Source organism: Hyperolius riggenbachi, chromosome 5, assembly GCF_040937935.1.
Source record: "Hyperolius riggenbachi isolate aHypRig1 chromosome 5, aHypRig1.pri, whole genome shotgun sequence".
In the NCBI taxonomy this organism is placed as follows: Eukaryota; Metazoa; Chordata; class Amphibia; order Anura; family Hyperoliidae; genus Hyperolius; species Hyperolius riggenbachi.
The window spans coordinates 46,837,765-46,863,210 of NC_090650.1; the positions used below are offsets into that span (position 1 = coordinate 46,837,765).

Here is a 25,446-nt window from a genome sequence, read left to right on the forward strand (position 1 = left end):
GTAGGTAGCCAGATGACTCCCATAATCCCCCCCCCCCTCCCTCTTTCAGTATAGGTATCCAGCTTACCTTCACACTGCAGCAGCCTTCGGTGTCACTCATTTCTCTGCTTGTCTCCAGTGCAGAAGCTTCCTCTTCCTTTCCGTCTTCAATGCTGGCCAAGCCCAGAGAAGTCAGCCACAATGCAAGAGAGCAAGGTGGCCGCTGCACAGGTGGCTGGCAGCAGAGTACCGCAGTCAGGCGCTCACCTGCTTTGGTGCCCTTGCTCCTGTGGTGCCTTAGGCCATGGCCTAGGTGGCCTTGGCCTAAATCCGTCCCTCCCCCGCGTGACGTCACGTATGCGCCGCTCTGGTATCCCTCCAGCATCCCTCTGCCCTCCCACATAGCAACAGAACACACATCTGTACAGGCCTACCCAGCGATGTCGCCCTAGGGAATAAGGTCCTGATCCCTGATGGGCAACATCAGTCAAAGGTGTGTACAGACCTTTAGGGCCCTTTTCCACTAGCTGCGATCCGATTCAAAAAGCGGAGCGCAGCCGTTTTTTCGATCGCTAGAGCACAGTGATAACATGTAAATCGCGGTGCTCATTTTCCACCACGATGCTTCGTTTGCTATTAATTTTTTGCTGGATCGCCAGCTGACACGATTCTCGTTGCGATCGTGTTGCATTCCCGACGGCGGTACAGGGCGATGCGGACAGTGGAAAAAGCAGCTTTCGCAAGCGCAGGTGATTTGTGCTTGCAATTGCGCTTGCTGGTGGAAAAAGGGCCCTAATGCTTGGTAACACACTATGAGATTTTCTAGCAGATTTACTGTCAGATCGATTATTTCCAACATGTCTAATGTGATTTCCGATCTTTTTCGATTTCTGATAGAAGTGAACGGAAACCAGTCGGAAATCAATCGGAAAATGATCAGAAATCTATCGGAAATCAGATTGGACATGTTGGAATTACTCAATCTGACAGTAAATCTGCCAGAAAATCTCATAGTGTGTACCTAGCATAAGGCAGACAGGTCTTCTTGAGATGTTACTGCAGTTGGACCACATGCAGAGGGTTGTTTCTTGCACACTACTTTTCAACTTAATTGGCTTTCCCCTAAATTAGCTCTAGATTACAATGCACATATGACTATGGTAAGAATTAGATTGTGAGCACCTCTGAGGGACAGTTAATGGCAAGACAGTATACTCTGTATAGCGCTGCATAATATGTCGGCGCTATATAAATACTAAGTACAATAGAATCTTGGGTATTCGGCACTGACAAGGATCGGCTGATGCTGAAAAAGTGTGCTCTCTGGTTGTTTGAGAAAGCTGAAAATGTGTTTAATATTTGACACGCAACGGACAAAAAAAATTGCTTCAGTTTTCATAGTTGACAGGTTTTGGTTCTCTCTCTCTCTCTCTCTCTCTCTCTCTCTCTCTCTCTCTCTCTCTCTCTCTCTCTCTCTCTCTCTCTCTCTCCTCTCTCTCTGGGCCTGTTTCCACTATAGCGTTGCGGAATCGCCGGCAAATCGCCGCAGGCGAAATCGCATGCGGGTGCGATTCCTCATGCGTTTTTTGCCGCGATTTCGCATGCAAATTCGCATAGGTTAGGGTAATGCGATTTTAACCATGTCACTGCCTGTGTGAATTAACATGGGTACCTATGTGAAATCACATGCGAATTTGCGGCAAAAACGCATGGGGAAAATGCATGCGATTTCCCTATTAAATACATTGCGTGCGATTCGCCTGCATTCCACACGCAAGCGAATTCTGAGGGCTCTGCCGTGCAGAAAAATCCTGCACAGAAAAACGCTCAGGAAAACTGACAAGTGGAAACAGTCCCATTCACTTGTATTGGCTGTGCGAATCTGCATGCGGGCAACGCATGCGGATTCGCGATAGTGGAAACGGGCCCTCTCTCTCTCTCTCTCTCTCTCTCTCTCTCTCTCTCTCTCTCTCTCTCTCTCTCTCTCTCTCTCTCTCTCTCTCTCTCTCTCTCTCTCTCTCATATAACCAAATTAGAAAAATACTTATATACTAATACTTATCCCCTATTTTTGTTTATCTTTTTATCAGTATGCCTCAGAAAAGGTTTAGGCCCCGTTTACACTTAAAGGAACACCATCGATCTATATATTTTTTTTCAATTGAGGTAGGAATTGTTTGGGAAGTGCTGCCAAGTTCTGGTTTATACATTTCACTGGCAACCTCTTTGTTTACTGTTATCAAAATACTTTCAAACTTTACTGACGCCAAAACTGACATGAGCCATGAGGAGAGGGGAAATTCCCCTCACACTTGATTAGTTAACCCTGTGTGTAACTCTGTGTTTTTGCTTTCTGAGAAAATACTCTGTAGTCTGATATGCAACACTGGCTGTGCATTGAAACAGACACCTCTTCTGCAATTGATTTGTCCCAATATAGCTAAATCCTACTCTCAATAAATAGGAGTTCTTTCGCGAAAAAAGTAGGCAGTTAAAAAATGTGACAGATGACAGGTTTTGGGCCAGTCCATCTTTTTAAGGGGGATTCTCAGGGCTTTCTTTGTTTTCAACAGCATTTCCTGAACAACAGTTGCAAAATCTAACTGACATAATGGTGTGCAAGTGATTAGGGAGGCCGGCTGGTATCTTGCTATTTTGGCAGTTAAACTGTTGTTCAGGAAATGCTGTTGAAAACAAACAAAGAAAGCCCTGAGAATCCCCCTTAAAAAGATGGACTGGCCCAAAACCTGACATCTGTCACATTTTTTAACTGCCTACTTTTTTCGCGAAAGAACCCCTTTAAAGCTTTTGCCTCTGATATTTAACATGAAAAGTAGGAAAATGTTTACACAGCTACTTGGAAATTATTTGTACATTGTCATTTTAGAACACTTGGGCATTGATAGTATTCCTTTAACGTGAAAAAGATTTCAGTTAAAACGCATTAAGTGTTAACTGTGCCATAGGAAAACATGGACATTACTTTGAAAATCAGTTGTCCTCTCAGTTATAACTGAGAGCAACTGGTTATGTGTAAAACCTGAACTGAAAATGAAAAGTCGAAATAAACATACACAGGTCATACTTACCTCCTGCGTAGTCCACCCATCAATCTTTCTCCTCTCCCGCGTCCTGTTTGTCCACTGTGATCAAGGGAATTCTCCATCCTCCATTTTGAAAATGGCCATTACCCCATAACAGTTTACTGGTCAGCACACTGTTAAACTGTAACATCGCCCACTTGAGCCATAGGGAAACATGAATTTTTTGTAATTTTGAGTGTAGAGTCGCACTTACTTGGCTTCCATCAATCTCAGATGGTCAGGTGTGCAGATCCAATAGTCCCGGACACCATGGGACTGAAACCGTAGCAAATGAAGAGAAAGATCCGCACCACCTTCAGAAAAGCTTAGTCTATTTTATTGGAAAAAGACATACACAAGTTTAAAAAGTACTTTAAGGCCCGGTTCACATTAGCGGTGGCTATCCGGAATAGCCGTGCCGGAGCCGCACCGCATGCTGGCCGGACGAAACGGACGCACGGCATAGCAATGTAAGTCTATGCCAGGGTTCACATGTGTCCGTTTCGTCCGGACCGGAGCCGGACCGGATCCGGACTCCGGTGTCCGTTCCAACATGCGCTATTTTTTGGTCCGGCTCCTCCGGCAGCCGTATCCGGGGCGGAGCCGGACTGCACCATCCGGCCAATGGAAACCAATGAGAACCGGAGAGCGCACAACACACTGGCAAAAAATCCGGATGTTCTACCCCACTTCCTATGAGGATTGTTGCGGCGATATTGTATCGGGGACACATGGGCAACCATTTTGGAGTGGAGCAGCACGAGCTGGAGATGTTGGCAGCATGTTGGAGGTGGAGGTGAGTGCTAAACAGCGGAGGGCCTGATTCCACAGGTCCCCCTTCTGCTGACCTCCCAGACCCCAACATTTTTTTTTTGTTTTTATACAGGTTGTTATCTCTTTAAGAATCCGGATCCGGACCGCAACCGTGTTCATACCGCACGGAAACCGTATGCAACCGGACCGGATCCGGACAGGAACCGTACGGTTCAGGTCCGATCCGGCTCCGGTGCGGTCCGGACATCCGGTGCGGTTTTTGCAAAACCGCAAGTGTGAACCGGGCCTAAGGCAGGACAGTCCACTGTTTCGGGCTCCTGCCCATCTTCATGCTGCCTAGTTCCTAGAACAGCAACCTGTATTTCAGTTCTGACAACATTTTGTCAGAACTGGAAGGGATCGTTGTCAGAAGAAAATGGTGCTCTTCTGAGAGGAACTGATGGTGAGGTAACTATGAAATGTTCATATGAAGTTACCTCGAGTGTTTATTTTAAATACTTTGACTCATTTCTGGTTCCCCTTAATCTCAAAATGAGCTGGATATCTTAGTGGACCTGAACTCTTGCACAGGACAGAAGGAAAACAGAGAAATGCACCCTGTACGTATATAGAGGGTTTAGCCTGTCTCATTCCCCCTCATTTGTGTATAATCACAATTAGTAATTTAAACTCACCCCTGTGTCAGCTGACTGCCACGGCAGATGAGCTCATTTGAAAGCACAGGAGGTTAACAATATGTCTGCTTCCATGAAAGCAGGAAGTAGAAACAATGCAGATTTATTGCAGGATGTGTATCAGCTGTAACAAAGAAATATTTTTTCTTTAAAGGTTATTATGCTGTTGCTTATCTTTTAGTGCAGAGAGGACGTTCTGAATTCAGGTCCGCTTGCTTTAAGGTGCGTACATACCTTTGGTGGATGTTGCCAATTTCTCCTGGGTTGGGCTGCAGAGGTGACAGTCAGCCGTGTAGCTGATACGGGGAGGCGGAGGGATGTTGGAACGGCGTATGCATGACGTCACATGGCGGGCGGGGGAGTGGCGTGGACAATGGTATCAGCCGTCATCTGGGGTGGGGTCACAAGCCTGATTATTGGCTGTGTAGAAAAAAAAAACAGGAATGCAGCACTAAACTAAAGGTAGCCATACACTGGTGGATTTGCCATTAGATCGACCAGCTGACAGATCCCTATCTGATCGAATCTGATCAGAGAGGGATCGTATGGCTGCCTTTACTGCAAACAGATTGTGAATCGAATTCAGCCTGAAACCGATCACAATCTGTGGAGCCGCCGCTGCCGCCTGTCCCCCCCCCCCCCCCCCGCGCATACATTACCTGTGTCTCTCCGTGACCAGGAAGTTCAAATAGAGCGCCCTCTATTTGAACTTCCTGGTCACTGCAGTGACACAGGAAGAGCCGGGATGGAGCGGGTGCAGCGCTGAGAAGATGCCCGGGAGCCAGCGTCAGGTAATGTATATCGGATCGGCCGCCGCTAGCGACGCGCTCCCTGCCCGTGGGCGATCGAGGGTAATTTCCCGCACGGCGCGATCGACGGACCGATCCGATTTCGGGAGGAAATCGGATCGGCGGGTGCGTTTACCGCGAACGATTGGCAGCAGATTCAATCCCAGGATTGAATCTGCTGTCGAAACGGCCGCGAATCGGGCCAGTGTATGGCCACCTTTACTCAGGGCTTGAAGTGTGGGGTGTAAGCAGCTCTACAGGTGGGCTAGCTTTGATTAGATGCTTGGTGATTGCGCACCTTCCCCCACCTGTGGCTATACACACAAACAAACAAAAGAAATGCTGATTGCAAGCCTAAGCACTGATTATACAGCAACCAGCCAGCTACACCCCCTTTTGACCAGCTCTGCATTACAACCAGTATCTTTCCAGGTATCTGTTGTGTGTGAGTGCATTGCTTTTGTTATTTTTATATGTATATTATGTATCTTCTATGTTTCAGTGTAAGAAGTGTTAGCTATAGTCTGGAGTGGGCTTGGAAGCTGTCCAAAAGAAACTGATCATCCTGCCCCTTCAGCAGCACAACAAAGAGTAATGAACTTGTTTCCCAGCATGACTTGTTTCAGGAAACTGTACCTGTCCCTCCCCCTACACTGGACAGGCAGGATGTTCATGCAGGAACAGTTTAGTGTGAGTGATCCTGTGAGAGTGGGTTTAGCACTCCTTGTTTGAGGACAGGTTACCTTTACAACTCTTCTGGTTTTCCCGATTTGCTGAGAAAAGGCTTTACTTCCATTCACGTCATTGGTCTCTGAACAGCTGCAAAGTAGATGGTTGAACTGTGCAAATCAGCAAGTAGTCGGTGTCCAGAGAAGGGAGCCTAGGAGATCCATCCCGCAAGGTACGCTTTACTACTAAGTGTATTCATGTAGACTGGTCAAGGTACGTACAGACAGCGATTGCTTGTGATTGGGTAGTAAATTTGGTGTCTGTACCGGCATCTGATTCAATGCCTGGTACACACCATTCAATTTTCCCATCAGATCGACAGGAAATTTTCTGTCTCATCTGCTTCGAATTAAGAAAGGGATCGATTTTGTGCAGTACTGATCTCATAATTGATCCCTTTCTCGATCAGAAGGAGATTGGACTGCTGGAAATCAACGAACGATGGGAAATGTCCCGCCGATCTGATAGAAAATTTGCATGATGTGTACCATGCATAATGTGGACGACAAGCAGTCGACCAGAGTGTTTCATGTTTCCTCAGTTTTTGCTGTTCATAGGACAGTGCATGGCATCCTAGTCCCGTTGGTTGTTGCTCAGCAGTGGTAATCCACACCCAAACAATTCGCCAAAATAACAATCACTGATAAAGCTCCAAGACAGTTTTTACAGTCCTCCCCTCCTTTTTATTTATGCTTGCCGTTTTGACTCAAATACTTCCTCAATGTTACATAGAGGGTCAGGCCTACCCTGAGTGCTTTAAAACTAGCGCCAGAGATTTTGGGGCAGCCGGCCCCATCGTAAGCTGTATTAGGAATTACTGTACGGTTATAGCGGCACTCGGTGAGTAATTTGGGCACCATCAAAAGTCTGAGCACAAATTACTATAAAAGCACTGTTATTCGGCAATAGCTGAATGACATATTTTCCCACTATTCACGACAACCTGGAGAGGGAATAGTAATTAACGCCGCCGGTACTTGTGTAGGAGCAAGGTGACCCATTTATCGGCTTTATCTGGCACCCAAATCTCCTGGTGGCTGAATCATATGTATACGGCCTACCTAGCTATCCTCACCAATGCAAAGGGCTTGGTGAAATAGTGAGAAATGCAGTCAGGAGTGTGCTTACATTATGTGGGAGGCAGGTCTAGCAAGGAGTTTATTCACATGTGGAGAGTGGGTGGGGCCAAAACAGCACTAGATCCTGTCACTTTCACAAAAGATAAAAAAAAAATTGTTCCAACTCCCCACACCTAACACCATAATGCATTTGTAAAAAAGGGCTGAGGCTTTGGGTACCTGGAGTAGGTGGTATCTTAAACTGAGGAGTTGGATGTTTTTTATACTGACTCCACAGCCTTGTTTGTGAATAGTGGCGGTTTAGTTTCATTTCAGGCCCGCTTCCATTACTGGGGAAGCTGCTGAGTTTCCCTGCATCCAAGTTGGCTGGGGTAACTCTGCCTATTCCGTCAGTAGGCTTGCAATCTGAATTGCATGCTGGTGGGATTCGGACAGCCTGCTGCAGTTAGCCATTTGGCTGCAGCTTCGCAGCAGCATGGATGTCGCAGTCGATTCAGAAACTGACGCTGCACCTGTGTGGAAATAGGCCCTTTAAGTTTCACTTCATTGTGCTCTGGGAGCCACTTAACTATATTGACTCCACTCTCCATTTCCCCGGCCCTACACTTTTTTCATTTTACGAAGCTGGGCCCTCTACATACCCCAACTGCTTTGTGTGACGTTATTGATGCCCTCCTTAAGCTGGCCACTAACGGTCCAATTTTTAGCGAAAAATAGTTCGAGCAATCAGAAATTCTGATCGGAAGTGAAATATTGTAATACATAGTTCACTACACCGGCAACGAACCAATCTTTCCTTCCTTTCTATCACAACCAACAAGAAAATCCACATTTTAGTTCGACAAAAATTCATTCGGACGACATTTTTTTCACTCGTTCATAATCTATTATGTCCACCAATGGAGATTTTCAACTAATCCGATCAGAATTTCTGATCGCTCGAACGATTTTTCGCTACAAATTGGACCGTTAGTGGCCACCTTTACACTGTGGCATTTGGAAATGACCGGTAGGTTGGTAATTACATAGATAGCTGGACGTAATCTCTTCCATCGTGTAAAGGTACAGGTATCACATAAACGAGGGGTAATACAAGTAATTGTAGTCTCTTGTGGTTTGTGTTTGTTGATTGTAATTGGTAAATAATTGTGAGGACGTGGCAATTGCTTGGCCGTAATTTGTTTCCTGTGGCAAAGCGTGTGGCGGCCCTCGTCCTTACGCGGGATCACCTCTGTGTAATTAGGCAGGCGTGTTTAATGTTTTTATTGATTGGACCTCTTATAATGTAATCATGGTAATTGATCAGTGCAGATTACAGTCATTGCCGTGTCTGCTGTCCCCTGTGTCTGTAGCCTCGCTTTCTGCTGTGCACTGTGGGCAAACTTTTCCAAACTCTGTTGTTTAGTTTTATGGGTGTACGTAAGTCCTAAAAATGATGTTGCTGCATTGCATCCAATCTCTGCTGTTTTTGCTGTATAGCATGAAAGTGCAACCTTGCCAGGAAATAGGAGAGGGAGCGAGGTGAACGTATACCTTAGAAATAAAACCCAGAGAGAACAGGAGCCCAATAGCGCAATATGTCACCAGTCTTTAGGCCTCTTTCACATTAGATAACGTGTGCACGAACCTGACTTCAGGTGGTGGTTTTGGAGCACGGTGCTTAGTGCTGGGCGCCAAAAGGGTAAAGGTGTAAGGGTAATTCTGAGCTTTGGTGGTCGCTGGACCCCGAATTACACCTCTCTTTGAGTTGCGACCACTCGGAGGTTGAATAGTATTTAAAGAGGAACTCCAGTGAAAATAATGTAATAAAAAAAAGTGCTTCATTTTTACAATATTTCTTTATAAATTATTTAGTCAGTGTTTGCCCATTGTAAAATATTTCCTCTCTCTGATTTACATTCTGATATTTATCACATGGTGACATTTTTACTGCTGGCAGGTGATGTCACTGGAAGTAGCTGCTGCATGCTTTTTTGACAGTTGGAAACATCTGTAAACAGCTATTTCCCACAATGCAACTAAGTTCACAGACAGGAAACTGCCAGGACCAAGGTCCTCAGAGCTTTTTGTGGGAGGGGTTTCACCACAATATCAGCCATACAGAGCCCCTTGATGATCCGTTTGTGAAAAGGAATAGATTTCTCATGTAAAAGGGGGTATCAGCTACTGATTGGGATGAAGTTCAATTCTTGGTCACGGTTTCTGTTTAACGCCGCCAGGAAGTTTAGTGGCAGCAGGGAGATCCGTCATTTGGCTCGCCCTACGCCGAACTCACTGATGGTTTACTAATACATATGCCAAAAGTAGGTTGCAATAGGGGTAACCAACCACATGAAGCAGATGGAGAACAAAAACCTGTCTCCACTCGGGTACTCCAGGTATAACCTGGTGAGGATTGGTTCTACTATTGGAAAAATTAACTGACACTGCAGGTGGCACAGTCACTGTGGTCCAAATAAGCCCCCATGGGAAGGGGGAGGGAAACTATCAAACAGGGTGTAAAGTCGCCCAGGATGGATAAAACTTCATTAAAAACACAATAAAAATAGAAAAGATGAAGGTGTCTTGCCTCTCCAATGAGATGGAGTATATTTTATTGGCACAGGCAATGCATTTCGTGGGTACAAGCCCACTTCCTCGGGTCAATAAAAGTGCCTTTAAAAGAACAGAGGCGCTCCGTGCTGTTGGGTTTTTAAACAGGGGCACTTTTATTGGCCTGAGGAAGTGGGCTTGTACCCATGAAACACGTTGCCTGTGCAAATAAAATCTACTTTTATTCATCTTGTTAGTCATTGGAGAGGTAAGCCACCTCCATCTTTTCTATTTTTATTGTGCTTTTGATGGATTTTTACTATCCTCTGCGCCTCCTCACCCTTGTTTGCTAGGAAATGAGTTTTTCAGGATAGCGGTCTTCTGAGCTACATGAATGTGGAGGATGAGTATTCACTTCTCACTTTTTGTTTTTTTTGTTTTTGCATTGGACGAGTGAGTGGTTGTTGTGATCACATCTCCTGAACCCTCTACTCTGGATGACCTCTCCTCTTGTCACCATACAGTGAGTGTCTTTGAGTAGGAGCATTCCTAGGTTCTTGAAAGATCCGAGGCATCCCTGTGGCGGTCGTAGCTTGCCATAAAATGGGCACACCTCAGTGTAGATTCGGGGCTAAGGCCCAAATCTTTATGCCTAGCGATGCAGAGGCCTCCGTATTCCCCTCATGACTGGTTCATATAAATGCCAGGAAATGACTTCATGGTGATTCTTATCTTTGGTGACAGGTTTGCTTTTAAATAGTTCTGATACCCGAGGTGAAAATAGACTGATGAGATATCCCACAGGTTTCTTTTATATTTAAATCCACTTTTTAAGTTTTCACTGTTTCATTGTTTCTGCTCAATGACACATTCATTTAAGTATGCCAGAGCTAAAATCTATGAACTATTGACCCGTTCTATCTCTTTCCTGCTCTCAGAAGCTATTTTCTGCTAGGAAAGCGTTTTATAGTTGTAATTACTTATCAGTGAGGGTAATACTGTAGTCTGACCCAGTCCTGACTCTGACAGGAACTGCCACTTACATACCTCAGGTAGAGAAAGAAAAAAAGGAACACAGCATAGTTATAAGTGCTCTTGGCACTGAACATACACGTCTATCTCATCATGTCACATGTCACTTCGGGTATCCTTTAAGAAAGCAGGATTGTGCTCGGATGGCACTATAATAAATATATTTTATTGAGATAATGGCCTCAATTCACTAAGCTTATCTCCTGTCTTTAATAACTCTTCTAGAGTTGTTACCATGGTGATAAGGCATGTAGTATTCAGGAAACATTTTACCTCAGGCAAACCTAAAGTTAACTCTTCTGTCTTTAAGTTAACTCTTTAATCCTTAAAATAACTCCAGAGTTAAAGACAGGCTGTTCATTAGCTGCGTGGGAAAATAACTACAGAGGAGGTAACTTAACTACAGAGGAGGTAAATTAACTACAGAGGAGGTAACGTAAGGAATGAAGAGATAAGATAACTCTCTCACTATGTGGAGGTAAGTTTTCTCTTGCCTTATTATCTCCAGCATGATAATAGTGAATTGAGGCCAATGTCATGGAACTGTGTGAAGGAAGGTAGATAGCTTTCAGATACATTGCCATAGAATGGCACTCCTCCACTCCAAAGTGCAGCAGACATGGCAGGGGTACCAATGTATTCTTCCTATACGCATACGCTGCCACTCTGATAGGTTGTAAGCCAAGCTTTATTTTTTTAGGCATGTCATGATTTAAGTGTCATGATTTACTGGTGAATTTTAACACCTTTTTCAGAATTTGTGCAGTTCATCTGCAGATACACCCAGCTCTCAGTAAGAATTTCAGGTGGTCAGGTAACTCACCTGCCTCAAGAGGGACTTTTTCATTTTTTTTTCTGCGGAAGTTTAGATTTCTTTATAAAGCGAGTACTCTGTAGTGGGTCACTACCTCCTATTGTATAGTAAGACTATATAGTATACTGCCTGCTGTCATCCCCAGCAAGTTCGCATAGGACATCTCTAATTACTCCTTCCCCAATGTGATTGCTGTCTTGTCTCCATGGTGCTTCTCAAGGCCTTGTTCAGATGGACAGCTTGTCATCCAGTTCAGCATCTCGTCTGCTGGCCATGAGTGCTGTTCATGTGCAGTTCAAATGCTGCTGAACGTCAGCGTTTGTAACACCTCATGTTTCATCGTTTCGCACGCTGTGACAGTAACTGTGTTTCCCATCATTCGTGTAAACGCCGCTGTAGATCTCATCGTCTCAAAGTAGTGTCCGGGATCGGCTTCTTGAAGACGAAACGCCAGGAACCGTAGCTGAAGGTTCCCAGATTCTTTTCTGCTCAGTAGCAAAAAGCATTTGGTGTCTGCTACACGAGACGCTGCTGCCCTGAGATGCCTGTGTGAGCCGAGGCCAAAGGACACCTAAGGCGAAAATAAACTAGTGAAATAAACAATTGTATCTATCTTCCTTCTTCTAAAAATGACATTTTAAGATATTCCAGTTTTGTTTTCTGTTTAAATCGACTCTAAGTTTCAACAGTTTTTTTGTTTTTGCTCAATGACACATTCAGTGAAGTATGCCAGCGCTAAAATCTATGAACTAATAACCCTTTTTATCGCTTTCCTGCTCTCAGAAGCCATTTTCTGCTAGGAAAGTGTTTTATAGTTGGAATTTCTTATCAGTGTGGGTCACACTGTAGTCACTTTCTGTCTGAGTCAGGACTGAGTCAACCATTTACATACCTGATATTTAACTCTTTCAGGCAGGGAAAGAAAAAAAGGAACACAGCATAGTTATTTGTGTGCTAGGCACTGTACATACCCATGTCTATCTAATCATGTCACACGTCCCCTCGGGTATCCTTTGAAGCTATATGTGATCAGCGGTTGCCTTCAGTAAAAAAAGCATGCCAAGTGATGAGTAGTTCCAATCTCCTAGAATCATAAGCTTGCTGAATCAGTGTGCTCATTTTGAATTCCCTTGCAGAGGTAGTCCTTGAACCCCCCTCTTCCATCCTCCCAAAGCCTCATTCACACTGGAGGGTTTTACTAGTGATTTCAGCTTGTCTGTAAATCACAAGTGCTTGAAAAAGCGCTATGCCTGGCAATGCAAATCACTGGTAGTGCTCATGCTGTTGCGATCGCCAGCGATTAGTCATTTGCTGAAATCGCAAACACTGTGCAGGCAGCATTTTTTTATTGATTTTGGAGCAGTTGCATTTCACTGAATCACGAAATGTAATCGCTCCAAAATCGCTTTCCCATAGAGTGAAAAATCACAGGAAAAAATGCTTTGCAAAACGCCAGTGATTTTACTAGCGTGTTGCCATTCCCAGTGTGAATTGGGCACAAGTCTAAGGGGTGGTCCTTATTGTGATTGGTGACTTCACTGACCTATAGGGACGAGGCTGGAGCCAAACTCACTAGACTTCCTTTTTCATTTTATCAAATTTTCACCAGCTTACTGTGTATTTTGACAAGGGCTTTTGATGGACGATGACCTCTGACAGTGTGTGTTTTATTCTATGATGCATGACCCATTCCTTTTGTTTTCTTCTTTCAGGCCTATTCCTCCATCACCAACACCGCCTCTGTCTCAAGTTCTGTAAAGCGTTTAGAGGAGACCGCTGCGCGGTTCACGAATGCAAATTTCCAGGAGGTTTCTGCACTTCCCTCGAGTGTGAAAGACGCTTTGGAAGCACGCACGTCAGAGGGCAGAGCCAAGAAGACGGCAAGTCCCAACTCCATGCAGCGCGGACGCAAGTCTGCCGGAGCACGCAATTCCACAGGGTCCGCAGCGGCCACCAGTCCATTCCAGCAAGGTAACAGTAGCGCACTGTTAGGGCAGAAAGGACTGACCACTGAGCAGACAGGATGTTACCAGGAATACTGAAACAATCGGCTTACTTCTAGTTAAAGTAGACCTGAACGCTTACAGGGGACAGAAGGAAAACCTAGCCAATGCACCCTGTATGTATTTAGAAAGTTTAGCACAAACTATGGGCCCGTGGGCCGAAAGCGGCCCCCGAGGCTTTTTCACTGGCCCACGAACACAAAATGTATAACTCATAGATGTGGCCCGCCCACTGCACCTTTAAATATCAGCAGCCCACATATAGAATAGCAGTGCTGGCCCCACCCATTCACATACTGTAGAAGCTAGCGAGCAGTCATTCGCTGGTTTCCAATTCAATTATTCATCAGGTGACACTGCTGTCCAATTGGACAGCAGGTTGTCACCTGGGTATGCTTCACTGTCTGGTGCACAAAGACGTTCTTCGCGCGCCGCATGACTGAATGGCTGCTGCTGGGCGTTCTCCTCCAGACATGATTGGGGGGGGAATCAATACCTGATTCAATGTAATGTTTTTCATCATCATTTTATGGATGTTCCGGCCTCCCAGCTGTCTGAAGTATGTTGACCTCAACCCTTCACGGAAAAAGTTTGGGGACTCCTGGTTTAGCCTGTTTAATTCCCCCTCATTTGTGTCTAATCACAAGTTGTAATTAATCCTCCCCTGTGTCACATGACTGCCATGGCAGAGAAGGCAGAAAAGCTCATTTGAAAGCACATGATGTTATCCCTATGTCTGCTTTCATGAAAGCAGGAAGTAGAAATGGTGCAGATTTATTTTAGGATTTTTATCAGCTGTAACAAAGAAATGTTTTCCTTTTAAATGTTATTATTCTGTTGTGTATCTTTTAGAGCAGAGAGGAAGTTCTGACTTCAAGTCCACTTTAAAGGAAAGCTGTAGGGGAATAAAGTGCCCAGTTTGGGTGGTTACCCAATAGAGGGAATCCTCTGGATGAGCAGAGGTTTCCCCCGTCCCACTCCTCCTCGATATTCCTTCACTGTCCTGTCAGAAAAACAGCTTGTTGACGGCCCAGGCATGCGCAGTAGCACGGACCTGCTGGGTTTTCACAGCAAAAAACCGGGGACAGATCATGCTGCACAGCAACAGGGACTCAATCGGGCTCGACTTTACCCAACAAAGCCCGAGCTGGTCTATGTTACTGCGCAGGCGCAGTGGAGCCATGCTTGGGGGTCCCTGCTTTTGAATGGCTTGGCATAGGAAGACAAGGGTATCCTCCTAAGAGATCCAATGGATAAAGCAGTTAACCACTTTACCCAGGATTGGACCAATCCTGGGTAAAGTGGTTAACTGCCTTATCCATTGGATCTCAAAGGGATCGAAAACAGCTTTTTTTTTTTCCTCCTGCAGGTTTTTCTGGTTTCTAATAGCTGTGGGAGCTGTCATTTTCCACCCTCCCCTTCCCTCTGCCCTGATTTATCCAGGGGAAGGTGTAAGGTAACCAAGTGTGACTTCTCTAAACTGTTTGAAGAACAGTGTCCTACTATCTCCCCCTGCTGATGAAAACTTTTGTTTTCTCATTGCTACAGCTAAATACAACAGTCCTTATTTGCCTACTCTTTCTGCAGACAGCAGGCCATGGACATAGGGCAGTAAAAGCCTCTAAATATTTAACTGTTAAAAGGAGAAGGTATTTTTTTTTTTTTTTTTTAGTAATGAGCCACAGCTTACTTTAACCACTTGAGGACCGTGAGCTTAGTGACCAGGCTATTTTTATTCAATTTAGGCCACTGCAACTTTTAAGACCAATCTACACGATACGATTCTTTATACGATTCTATTACGATTCTATTTACGATCCGATTAAATCCGACATGTCCGATCAGGATTTGATCCAATTCGATTTGCCATTGCAAAACAATGGCAAATCGAATTGAATCGGATCGAATCCTAATCGGACAGGTTGGATTTAATCGGATCGTAAATAGAATCGTATAAAGAATCGTATCGTGTAGATTGGGCTTAAGGCCTCGCTGCAGGGCTGTACAACTCAGCACACAAGTGATTCCCCCCCCCCCTTTTCTGCCCACCAACAGAGATTTCTATTGGTGGGCTCGGATCGCTCCTAGAGTGTTTATTTTTTTATAAATATTTTTATTTATTTTTTAAAATTAGCTTTTTTTTCTTTCTTTTTTTGAGGGGGGCCAGCCCTCCTTACCTCCCCCGGCCAGCCATTCACTGTGATCGGCTGTCATATGCATCAGCCTATGACAGACGAACACTCCTGAGCCTGCCACACGGCTGTCCCCTGTACAGCGCTGCCGTAGATCGCAGCACTGTACATGTAAATAGACGGCGGTTTCAACATCTAATAGTCTCCTAGCAGCAATCGCATTCAATAAGAGATGCGCATGCATTGGCGCGCGAGATCTCCTGCAAATCCCCGCCCCAGGACTTGACGCCAATTGGCGTTAGGCGGTCCTGGGGCTGCCGCCACGTTCAAGCCAATTGGCGTGACGCGGCCGTTAGGTGGTTAAGTACTTAATTTTATCATACCCTTCCCCCCTCCCTCCCCCCCCAAGAAAAAGGGAAGCATTCCATAAAGTTTAAGGAATCCTTTGCATTTCCTTTTATATGCCTTTCTCCTGATGTACCTGTGCGGTGCTCCCGTTACCGGATTACCTAATCATCTGGCACGGCTTCCCTGCTGCGGCTCCAGCTCCTCTGTAACGTCTCTCTCTCTGTACCAATTTCCAAGTGTCACATCCAGCATAATTCAGTTTCTGTTGAAAAAGAGAGAGAAATTCCAGAAATCCCTTCCATCTCTGTATAGGATTAGAGGAACTTATAGAATCCTAATGAGCTCTTAGCAGCAGCTGTAAAAACAAAAGGGTAACAGAAAGACAGATGGTGACAGTCAGATCGGCTAATGGAAACCCATTTTACATAGCTGCTAATTAAGTGACAAAATAGCGCTTGTCTTAAAGCTTCTCCTTTCACAGTGTAAAGGGGAACTATCTTTGTAATATTTACTGCCGATACCCGAGCAGTGCAGGGAAAGCCAAAGACCAGATTGGGTTGGAAAACTTGTATTAATGGGATTTTATTCTCATACAGTGTAGAGTTGCGTGCTCATGTCTGCTTTTGGTCTTATAACGACATCATTCTGGGATGTGTGCGGCTGTATGGGAGACAGATTGCTCTGATTGTGCGGTTAGCTTTCTGCTTGGACTTGTATTACTGGTAAATCCAGCTTTTTGACTCCAGAGACATTGGGGTGAAGGTGTATGAATAATTAAGGCCCCTGTTACACTTACCTAGGATTCCTGCATTGCATTCCTCTCCATTACCCCAAATGCACGCATGCACCAGACTTCCGCACTTGGGGAAGTAATGTAAGCCAATGGGCGACGCATCATTTTAAAAAAGGTGGCCAGTGTTGCAGCATGCATACGTGGAACGACAGAATAAGATGGTAGTCCCCGGTAGTCCCAGTGATATACTTCCTGTCCAGCAGGGGGTGCATCAGTGAGCGAGGGGGGTGCAGGGTGTGGCGCTATGTATATGACCCTGTTGCACACTCTGCCGCAGGTTCATATGTTTGTGATTTTGTGTGTTGTGGTGCGATGGGGCGGGGAAAGCAGCTTAAGCAACCTACTCCGAGACCAAGCAGTCTCCTCCACTCGTCCACCTGCTACAAATGTGAGTTATTGTACTCTGATCACAGCGAATACGGCGGATATCGCTTTACATTACCATAACAACCGCTGCAAGATGAATGTACTGATTTGCTGAATTTTGATCATAACCATAGACACAGTGGATGTCTCCTTTTTACATCACACCAGCTATCATTGAGAATGGAGGTGTGTTTGAATTGCAGACAGTTTTTTTGTATGCACACATACAGTATGCTGCAGATTGCCGTGTGAATCTCCAGCGAAGGATCGGCACCACAACCAGTATTAATAGCTCAAATACTTTATTTAGATCATTAAAAGACCAGCAAGTTGCTGGTCTTTTAATGATCTAAATAAAGTATTTGAGCTATTAATACTGGTTGTGGTGCCGATCCTTCGCTGGAGATTTGCATTGTGACCCCATGGTACAGGGGAGAGGATCTAGGCACACATTTGAAAACTTGAGCCCATAGCTGGGTGCTCCCAGGATCAGGTTTCGGTCGGCAGATTGCAGTGTGGACAAGATTGGAGCACTGTTCCTGTTAAAGTGAACCTCCGGACTAAAAATCGACTCAGCAGCACTGAAAAGGCTTGGTGTTTCTTTAACAGTTTCACAGCATCAGAACTTTGTTTCTCTTATACAAGCCTCATTTTTAGCTGCACAGAAGAAAACTGCCCGGGCTTTTTTTCCCTGATGCTGTGCAAAGCATGATGGGATTTCTGATGTTGTTGTTCTCGTTCTGCTTTTTTGGTGCAATTTTTTTTTTAGACATTTTGAATTTGACATTTGAAGCCTAGCATGTGCAGCTGGGAGGGGTAATCAGGACACAGGACAATTGGAACTGTGTCTCCTGCTCCTTGTCACCTCCTTTCAACCAAAAAGATGGCTGCCCCCATGACAAAGATGGCAGCCCCCATGAATCACAAACATTTGCCTGTTCTTTTAAAACAGGGTGGGTAAGAGATTAGATTACTTATCTATTCTAATTAGCATAACTAATGTAACTTGATGGCAGTATGTTTGTTTAGGCTGAAGTTCCCCTTTAAGTTTTTTTTCTTGGTGGGTGTCAATAGGGGAGAGGTGTGATATCTATCCATTACCTGATACTAGCTGTGAAACAGGAGCTCATTTGTGCACAATGTGTATATTTTCTCTATGTAAAGATTGACACCCATATGGGCATATGATTTTATGATTGTGTGAAGTTTTATACGGTTTTATTGTTAACGGTTTGGTGGTATTGTTTGCTATTTGGCGCAGGAGCTCATTTTTCTTATCTGTAACAAAGAAATGTTTTTCTTTACAGTGACACTGAAGTGAAAAATAAAACATTACAGATATGAGTCTCATATTGTTTCCAGTACAGGAAGAGTTATGCTGGGCATACACGGCTAGATTTTGCTGCTCGATTCTACCACTCAATCGTTTCGCTGCTCGATTCCGCAGTCAATTTTCTTATCTTCTGTTATTTTGTCTTATCTTTTTCCATTCACCTCAATCCGGAATCGAGCGGCAAAACGATCAGGCGGGAGATCAGACATGTCGGAAATTATCTATCGAGCCATCTCAATGGCTCAAAATCGAGCCGTGTATTCCCAGCATTAAGAAACTTCAGTTGTTATCTAAACACTAATCTTAGCAAAAGAGCTTCTTCTGAGCTCTGCGACTTTAAGTTGTGGACAGCACTGTCTTTGGAAGCTCTTATCTCAAATGCCATTGTTTCTTCTTTGTTTGTTTTTTCTGCAGAGAAAAGTTTAAAGGGTCATTAGCCTGCTCTGTGAAATCATTCTAAATGCTGAGTGTATTGTGGAAACTGCAATTATTAGAGAATGATGCAATGTTATAAAAAAGCTAAATACCTGAAAATAAAAATGACACTATTTTCTTGACTTTGAATGTTCTATGAACTATCCGTATTACACAACCGAGTCATTATATCATGATTTTCTTAGCTGTATTACACATGCAAATCATTATATCAGAAGTTTATTTTGACTTCAGATTTCCTTTAAAAGTTGTCATGTTGTTGCGTATTCTTTAGAGCAGAGAGGAAGTTTTGAGTTCAGGTCTGCTTTACGTGGAGTCCAGCTAAACACCCTTTTTACATGGAGGTGGCATGTTTTTCCTTTGTGTGGTTTTTGTTTTATTTGGTTGCTCCAGTTTCCCATTTTATCCCACACACACACAGATAGGTTATATACACAGATTGTGTATACATAACTGCTATAGGAACATTAGATGTGAGTGTCTTTTGATGGTTTTCTGTAATGCTGCAGAATGTGGAATGCACAGAAAATCCATAAATAAAAGTGTAGAGATGCACATATTTAACCTTTTAAGAACTAAATAGCAACAAGTATACTAAACTCAGCAATCATCTTAAGAGATACTAGCCATTGATTTATAAGGGAAAGTTATTATACACTGTTTATGTATAACTGAAACTGAATGTATATTTGAAAAATCAACAGTATATTTCTCATTGGACTGCTGTAATGTAAAAAGTAAGTTTATTTTTATATTGTTTTAATATGTCTTGGCATATTGTTAAATTTTTTTTGGAAATTCCAATAAAAAAAATATTGAAAATAAAAATCCATAAATAAAACCCATTTTATGTTGCTTTCTCTTCCCAGGTAGTTTTTCAGGAACCCCGAGCAGTGTAAAGTCATCCTCTGGAAGTTCCGTGCAGTCACCACAAGACTTTCTGAGCTTTTCCGAGTCGGAAATGAGAACTGATAGTTATCACCATCCCCAGCAGCTGTCATCAACCAAAGACGCACCTAAAGGGGAGCCGGCGCTGCAGGATGGGACAATCAACAGTTTCAGTTCCCTCATGAACCTCCCAACCAATCCCGTCATGTCTTTCCAGACCAAAAACTTTGATGTCGTTTCTGGGGACTACGCAAATTCCAGCCTTTCTGTATCAGGATATAAGCGGGTACAATCCTCCATGATGGAAGAGGAGGGCGTGAAAGAGAAGAAGCGGAAGGGAAGTAAGCAGGGCAGGCACGGGCCTGGCCGGCCGAAAGGAAGCAAGAATCAGGAAGCAGCCGCCCATATCTCTGTCTCCTGTGCCTCTCCCACCTCCTCTGTGGCTTCTGCTGCAGGCAGTATAGCCAGCTCCGGCCTTCAGAGGTCCCCTACGTTGCTCAGGAATGGAAGCCTGCAGAGTCTGAGCGTGGGCTCATCTCCTGTGGGATCAGGTACGGGAAAAAGGCTACTAGTATAGATTTCTGTTTATGCTTAAAGTGGACCTAAACTCAGAACTTCCTCTCTACTTCTTCTACCAGCCCCCTGCAGCTGTCATGTCCTGCACTGTCCTCCTACGATCCTCGGTTCCTCGCCGCCGGTCCTGGTCTGATATTCGTCTAACAAGACAAATAGTGCTCGCTCTCCCGTGCGCATCATCGGGAGCTTACTGCGCAGGCACAGTATGAGTTTTATTGTACTGGCTGCACAGCCGTAGTTAGATCAGATGCCAAATTGGACCGGCGGCGGGTAACGGCGGATCGTTGGAAGACTGCTGCAGGGAGCCGGTAGAGTCCCCAGGTAAGTGTCCGTCACTCTGAGAAACTTAAAGGACCTCTGTCGCGAAAATATTAATACATGTAAACATATGAGCCATAAATTGAGCCATAAATCACTTTTCTCCTATGTTGCTGTTACTTACAGTAGGCAGTAGAAATCTGACAGAAGCGGCAGGTTTTGGACTAGTCCATCTCTTCATAGGGGATTCTCACGGATTTATTTATTTTCAAAAGCACTAAGTGAATGGCAGTTGCTCTGTCCAGCTGCCAAAAAACTGTTTCGCGAGCAGGGAAGCTGGCCAACATCTGTTTGAATCCTTTTTAGGGAATATCTTTATAAAGAATAAAAGCCTTGCTGAGATTTCCCTATGAAGAGATGGACTAGTCCAAAACCTGTCACTTCTGTCAGATTTCTACTACCTACTGTAAGTGACAGCAACATAGAAGAAAAGTTATTTATGACTCATTTTACTTTGGAAAAAACGTACCTCTTATTTGTTTATATTTGCACGTATTTTAAATTTAAAATGTTTTCGCCATAGTGCCCCTTTAATGGATTGGACATGTTGGTGTCGATAGATCAGCTTTTTGGCTTCAAAACAAGTTATTTTTGCACTGCTTTGTTTTCCATCACAAGGAGTGCAGGGCGGTTATTTCAGACGCAGTGTAAGTTGAGGGGAGGATGATTTTAAGTTTAGTTTCCCAATGACCTTTAAAAGTATTGATAAACCATTTCCTTGAGGCTCGGGTACTTTCTGTGCTACTTCAGAGACCACAGACGTTTAGAGTAAATAGCAGTAATAATGCCGCACGCGCAGTTATACATCGATGAATTGATGAAGCGTTTTGAATCCACACTGTAAAATTTGTGAAATTGTAGCCTGATAGAAGTGCAGCAATGTGTGACTGTGATCTCTCATGTCTAAACTAAAACTTGCCATTCCAGTGCACAATGAATGAAACTGGCCTTTACAAAAAAAAAAGGGGGGGGGGGGGGGGGGGGTTGGAGAATGGGAACCTGACTTTCTAGCTCACTATATTGCTTTGCCTTTATAAGGCCATTTGCCTGGCTGTTCTGATTATTTGGCTTAAAGTGAACCCAAGGTAAGAATTATATGTGGGCTGCCATATTTATTTCCTTTTAAGGCGGACCTGAACTCAGAACTCTCTCTCCGCTCTAAAGATAAGCAACAGCATAATAATCTTTAAAGAAAAAACATTTATTTGTTACAGCTGATACAAATCCTGCAATAAATCTGCAGTGTGTCTACTTCCTGCTTTCATGGGAGCAGACATATTGTTAACATCCTGTGTTTACCAATTACCTTTCTGCCGTGGCAGTCAGCTGACATGGATGAGTGATCATATTACATCTTGTGATTATTCACAGATAAGGGGAAATTTGACAGGCTATACTATACATACAGGGTACATACATTTCTCTGTTTTCCTTCTGTCCTGAGCAAGAGTTCAGGTCCACTTTAAGAGATACCAGTTGCCTGGCTGTCCTGCTGATCCTCTGCCTCTCATACTTCAAGCAATAGACCCTGAACAAGCATGCAGCAGATCAGGTGTTTCTGACAATATAGTCAGAACTGACAAGATTAGCTGCATGCTTGTTTCTGGTGTACTTCTGACACTACTGCCAGGCAACTGGTATTGTTTAAAAATACAGCAGCCTCCATATCACTCTAACCTCGGGATTCACTTTAAGGCCTTGTCCACACTAGGTACGGAAACGTATCCAACCAGAGGCACAGATTGCAATGTTAAAAATAGCAGCCGTCTTCACCCAAACAAAAACCGGATCCATCTGCGTTTGCGGGGACCAGTTTTTAAAACCTGAACGGAAGGTCCGGATCTGCTGCATTTTCAGGCAATGGATCTGGATCCTGATACACGGAGGGGTAATGGCAGGCAATAGAAAAACGGATCCCCCTCTACACAGGCAGATTTGGACACAGAAACTGATACGTTTCTGTGTCACAGCCTGGGGGGGGGGGGCATGCTGGAGGGGTATACAGGCAGGAGTGAGGTGGCAGCGGTCGGCGGGGAGGGGACTGTCTGCAATGCCGCCCTCCGAAGTATAGAGGTTGCATTGCAGGCAGTGACACGGCGAGCGGACGTAGAGAGAAGGTAAGCTCCCCGCTCTACGCATACAGACATTTTAATTACTTTTGCGCAAACTACCTAAAGGGGAAAGCGGGGATGGGGGACCCAGGTGGGGGAGGGGGGGTACACATCCCGCCGACCGCTGCCACCTCCGTTCTGCCTGCTATACCCCTCTAGCTTGGCAGCTGCCACTCCCCCCACGGCTGGTCAAACGTTTCCACGGAATGTAAATGTATGCTACAAAAAAGCTTTTTTAGGGAAAACTATATATTTATAAAGTTTCCCGGTATCAAACCTGACATGTTGGTCCTAAGGGGCAAGGATGTATTGTAGACAGACTTGCCATTCTCCCTGTAATGCTTGTTTAGAAAAGCAAGACTATAGAGTGCTGTGGGAATCTGTAGTCAGGACTTCCTGGGACAGAAGTGACTTTAGCCACTCCCACAACTGTCCATACATGCCCAAACATCAGTGCTGCTTTGTGCATCTCTGACTCATGTCTGATGGGCAGGGGCTGGACTTCACAAGGCATGGCCATGGCCTTTTCCAACCACATGAGTATAAGGCAACCTTTGCTGTAATGCAGAGCTGGCATATGGTTGTTTTGATGGGTAGGGATGTGGGTGTTGCTTCTGTACTAGGAAGAAAAGGTGTGTACACATGCACTATGATTGTGGCCAGCAGGCATTTATTTGGGGTCGAGTGCTGCACAGAAGTGTTGATAGACTACAGCCTTTGTTGCTATGGAAGTGGTGAGAAGAGTGATGGAGTGGCGCATAATGGTGGGCGGGGTGAGGAGGTGTGACCATTGCGGTTGGCTGTGAGGATATGGTTTTCTGGATCTTTTGGCGATATATCAAGGCTGCTGGGCACATGCTAAATTCATATCAGAGACTGCCTGGGCCAGCCTCAGCAAAGAACACTCTAGCACCTGTACTGGCCTTAAGGGACAACTGAAGCGAGAGGGCTATGGATGCTGCTATGTTTATTTATTTTTAAGCAATATCAGTTGCCTGGCTATCCTGCTGATCCTCTGATACTTTTAGCCTTAGGCCCTGAACAAGCATGCATGAACAAGCATGTTTTTCTAGCTAAAAAGGTGTTTGAGGATGTTGGGGGTAGAGGGTTTGCCAAATACAGTTGTGGACAGTGGATTTGCACAACCAAAGTTGGAGGTGTGTAGGAGCCTTTAGCAAGGTCCAGACCGTCCAGCAACACAGTAGGATTCATGGACTCCCCCAGGTATGCAGGCATTGTTTCTGCATTCATCACAGGTATTTTATTGACACCCCGACCTTGTAACCTTTGGCAGCATTGTTCGTTCCTGTGTTAGGTGACAGGTTCACTTTAACGGTAAAGTGGCAAGCCTCAAAGGCTAGCTGAGCGGCTTTTATTTTTTTTTAATATGAGATATGAAAACCACAGCTGGGAATTTACTTGCTCCTAATAATACAGCGGCTTTCTCCTCCGCGGCATTGTCTCCGGAAAGAAGAAAAGTCACCGTTTGGTTTAGGTAGAAAATGAACCTACACAAGAGCACTTAACTCTCCCAATGCTGTATTGACCGAGATTTTATATCCAGGCTTTCCCCTCTTCTATAGTGTAACTGCATTAATTCAATGGCTAGGTAGGAGGTCTATACATCTGAAGACTATTTCCTCCCTTGAACCTACCAGAACCCACAAGTCTAAATGTAAATGGGCTTTTAAGCCGTGCAGCGGTTATTGAGTGACATTTTCCTTCTTGTGTCTGTGCCGAGAAGGTTCTTTTCAAGGCGAAAGATGAAGGATGCCATCCTTAAGAGCGAACTCTGTAGATTAAACCGCCAGCCAGCTCTCGACATCTGAAAATCCAGGGGCCTCATTCAGCTCCACAATAGCGGGAGGAACAAATAATAATTATTTAACGGCAAGTGCGCGCTTCTCGGAACAGCCGAGGCTTTTAGGGCCTTCCGCACAGCCGGATGAGGTCACTTGAGACGAGGTCAATTAAATAAGACATTTATCAGTGTAAATTGAAGTTCTGACTGAGAAGTGAAGTAGTGGCAGTACATTAAGGCTACCCACAGAGATTAGGTGGTGATTGGTTGTCCATTCATGATCCCTATCCTGAACGGTTGGCTTTTTTTATTCCCCCTACCAGTAGCATGTAGAGAGCATACATGTTCTTAGTAGGTATGTGTGCTAATTTGACCATTGGGAGTGTCTGTTTAGCACGCTTGCCATGAAATTTAAATGCCAGGAAAAAGCGGTTTTTGGAAAGGGCCCCAGCTGAAAGTGCCATGCACACAATCACTGGGATCAGGACTCCGTGCCTCGGGTGAGAGTTTGGGGCAAGGTTCTGTGCAGAAACGGTGTTAGTCTATTTGGTATTGATGCTTTCTGTTGCTGGGGGAGGAGAGATGACAGTGAATCACATTACAGAGTGGGTGGGGTGAGTAGGAGAACAATAGGGTTGGCCAGTTCTCATCCAAGATGGTCCACCAGTCTGTGTCTCTTGCTAACTAAGTGGGATGGGGGCTGGTGGTGGAGCGAGGGGGGGGGGGGGGGGGGGGGCGTCGCTGTGCATTTGTGATATTCTCCCTGACCAACCACCTCAGCCAAGAAACACGTAGTGTGTGTAAAAGGCTTACCATAAGTGTTTGAGTAGGTTAAAAATAATAGAATGTCTTTGCGCT

At 44.7% G+C, this 25,446-nt stretch overlaps 1 protein-coding gene across 5 annotated transcripts in view; it reads left to right on the forward strand.

Annotated features, from left to right (window-relative positions):
- The window catches only part of MLLT10 (MLLT10 histone lysine methyltransferase DOT1L cofactor), a 259,169-nt gene that overhangs the window by 132,759 nt on the left and 100,964 nt on the right, over window positions 1-25,446 (forward strand). For all 5 annotated transcript variants that reach the window (XM_068235604.1, XM_068235601.1, XM_068235602.1 and 2 more), the window contains 2 exons: window positions 13,197-13,455; window positions 19,764-20,333. In XM_068235604.1, the coding sequence (XP_068091705.1) occupies window positions 13,197-13,455; window positions 19,764-20,333 (829 nt within the window). The remainder of the gene's footprint in view (window positions 1-13,196; window positions 13,456-19,763; window positions 20,334-25,446) is intronic.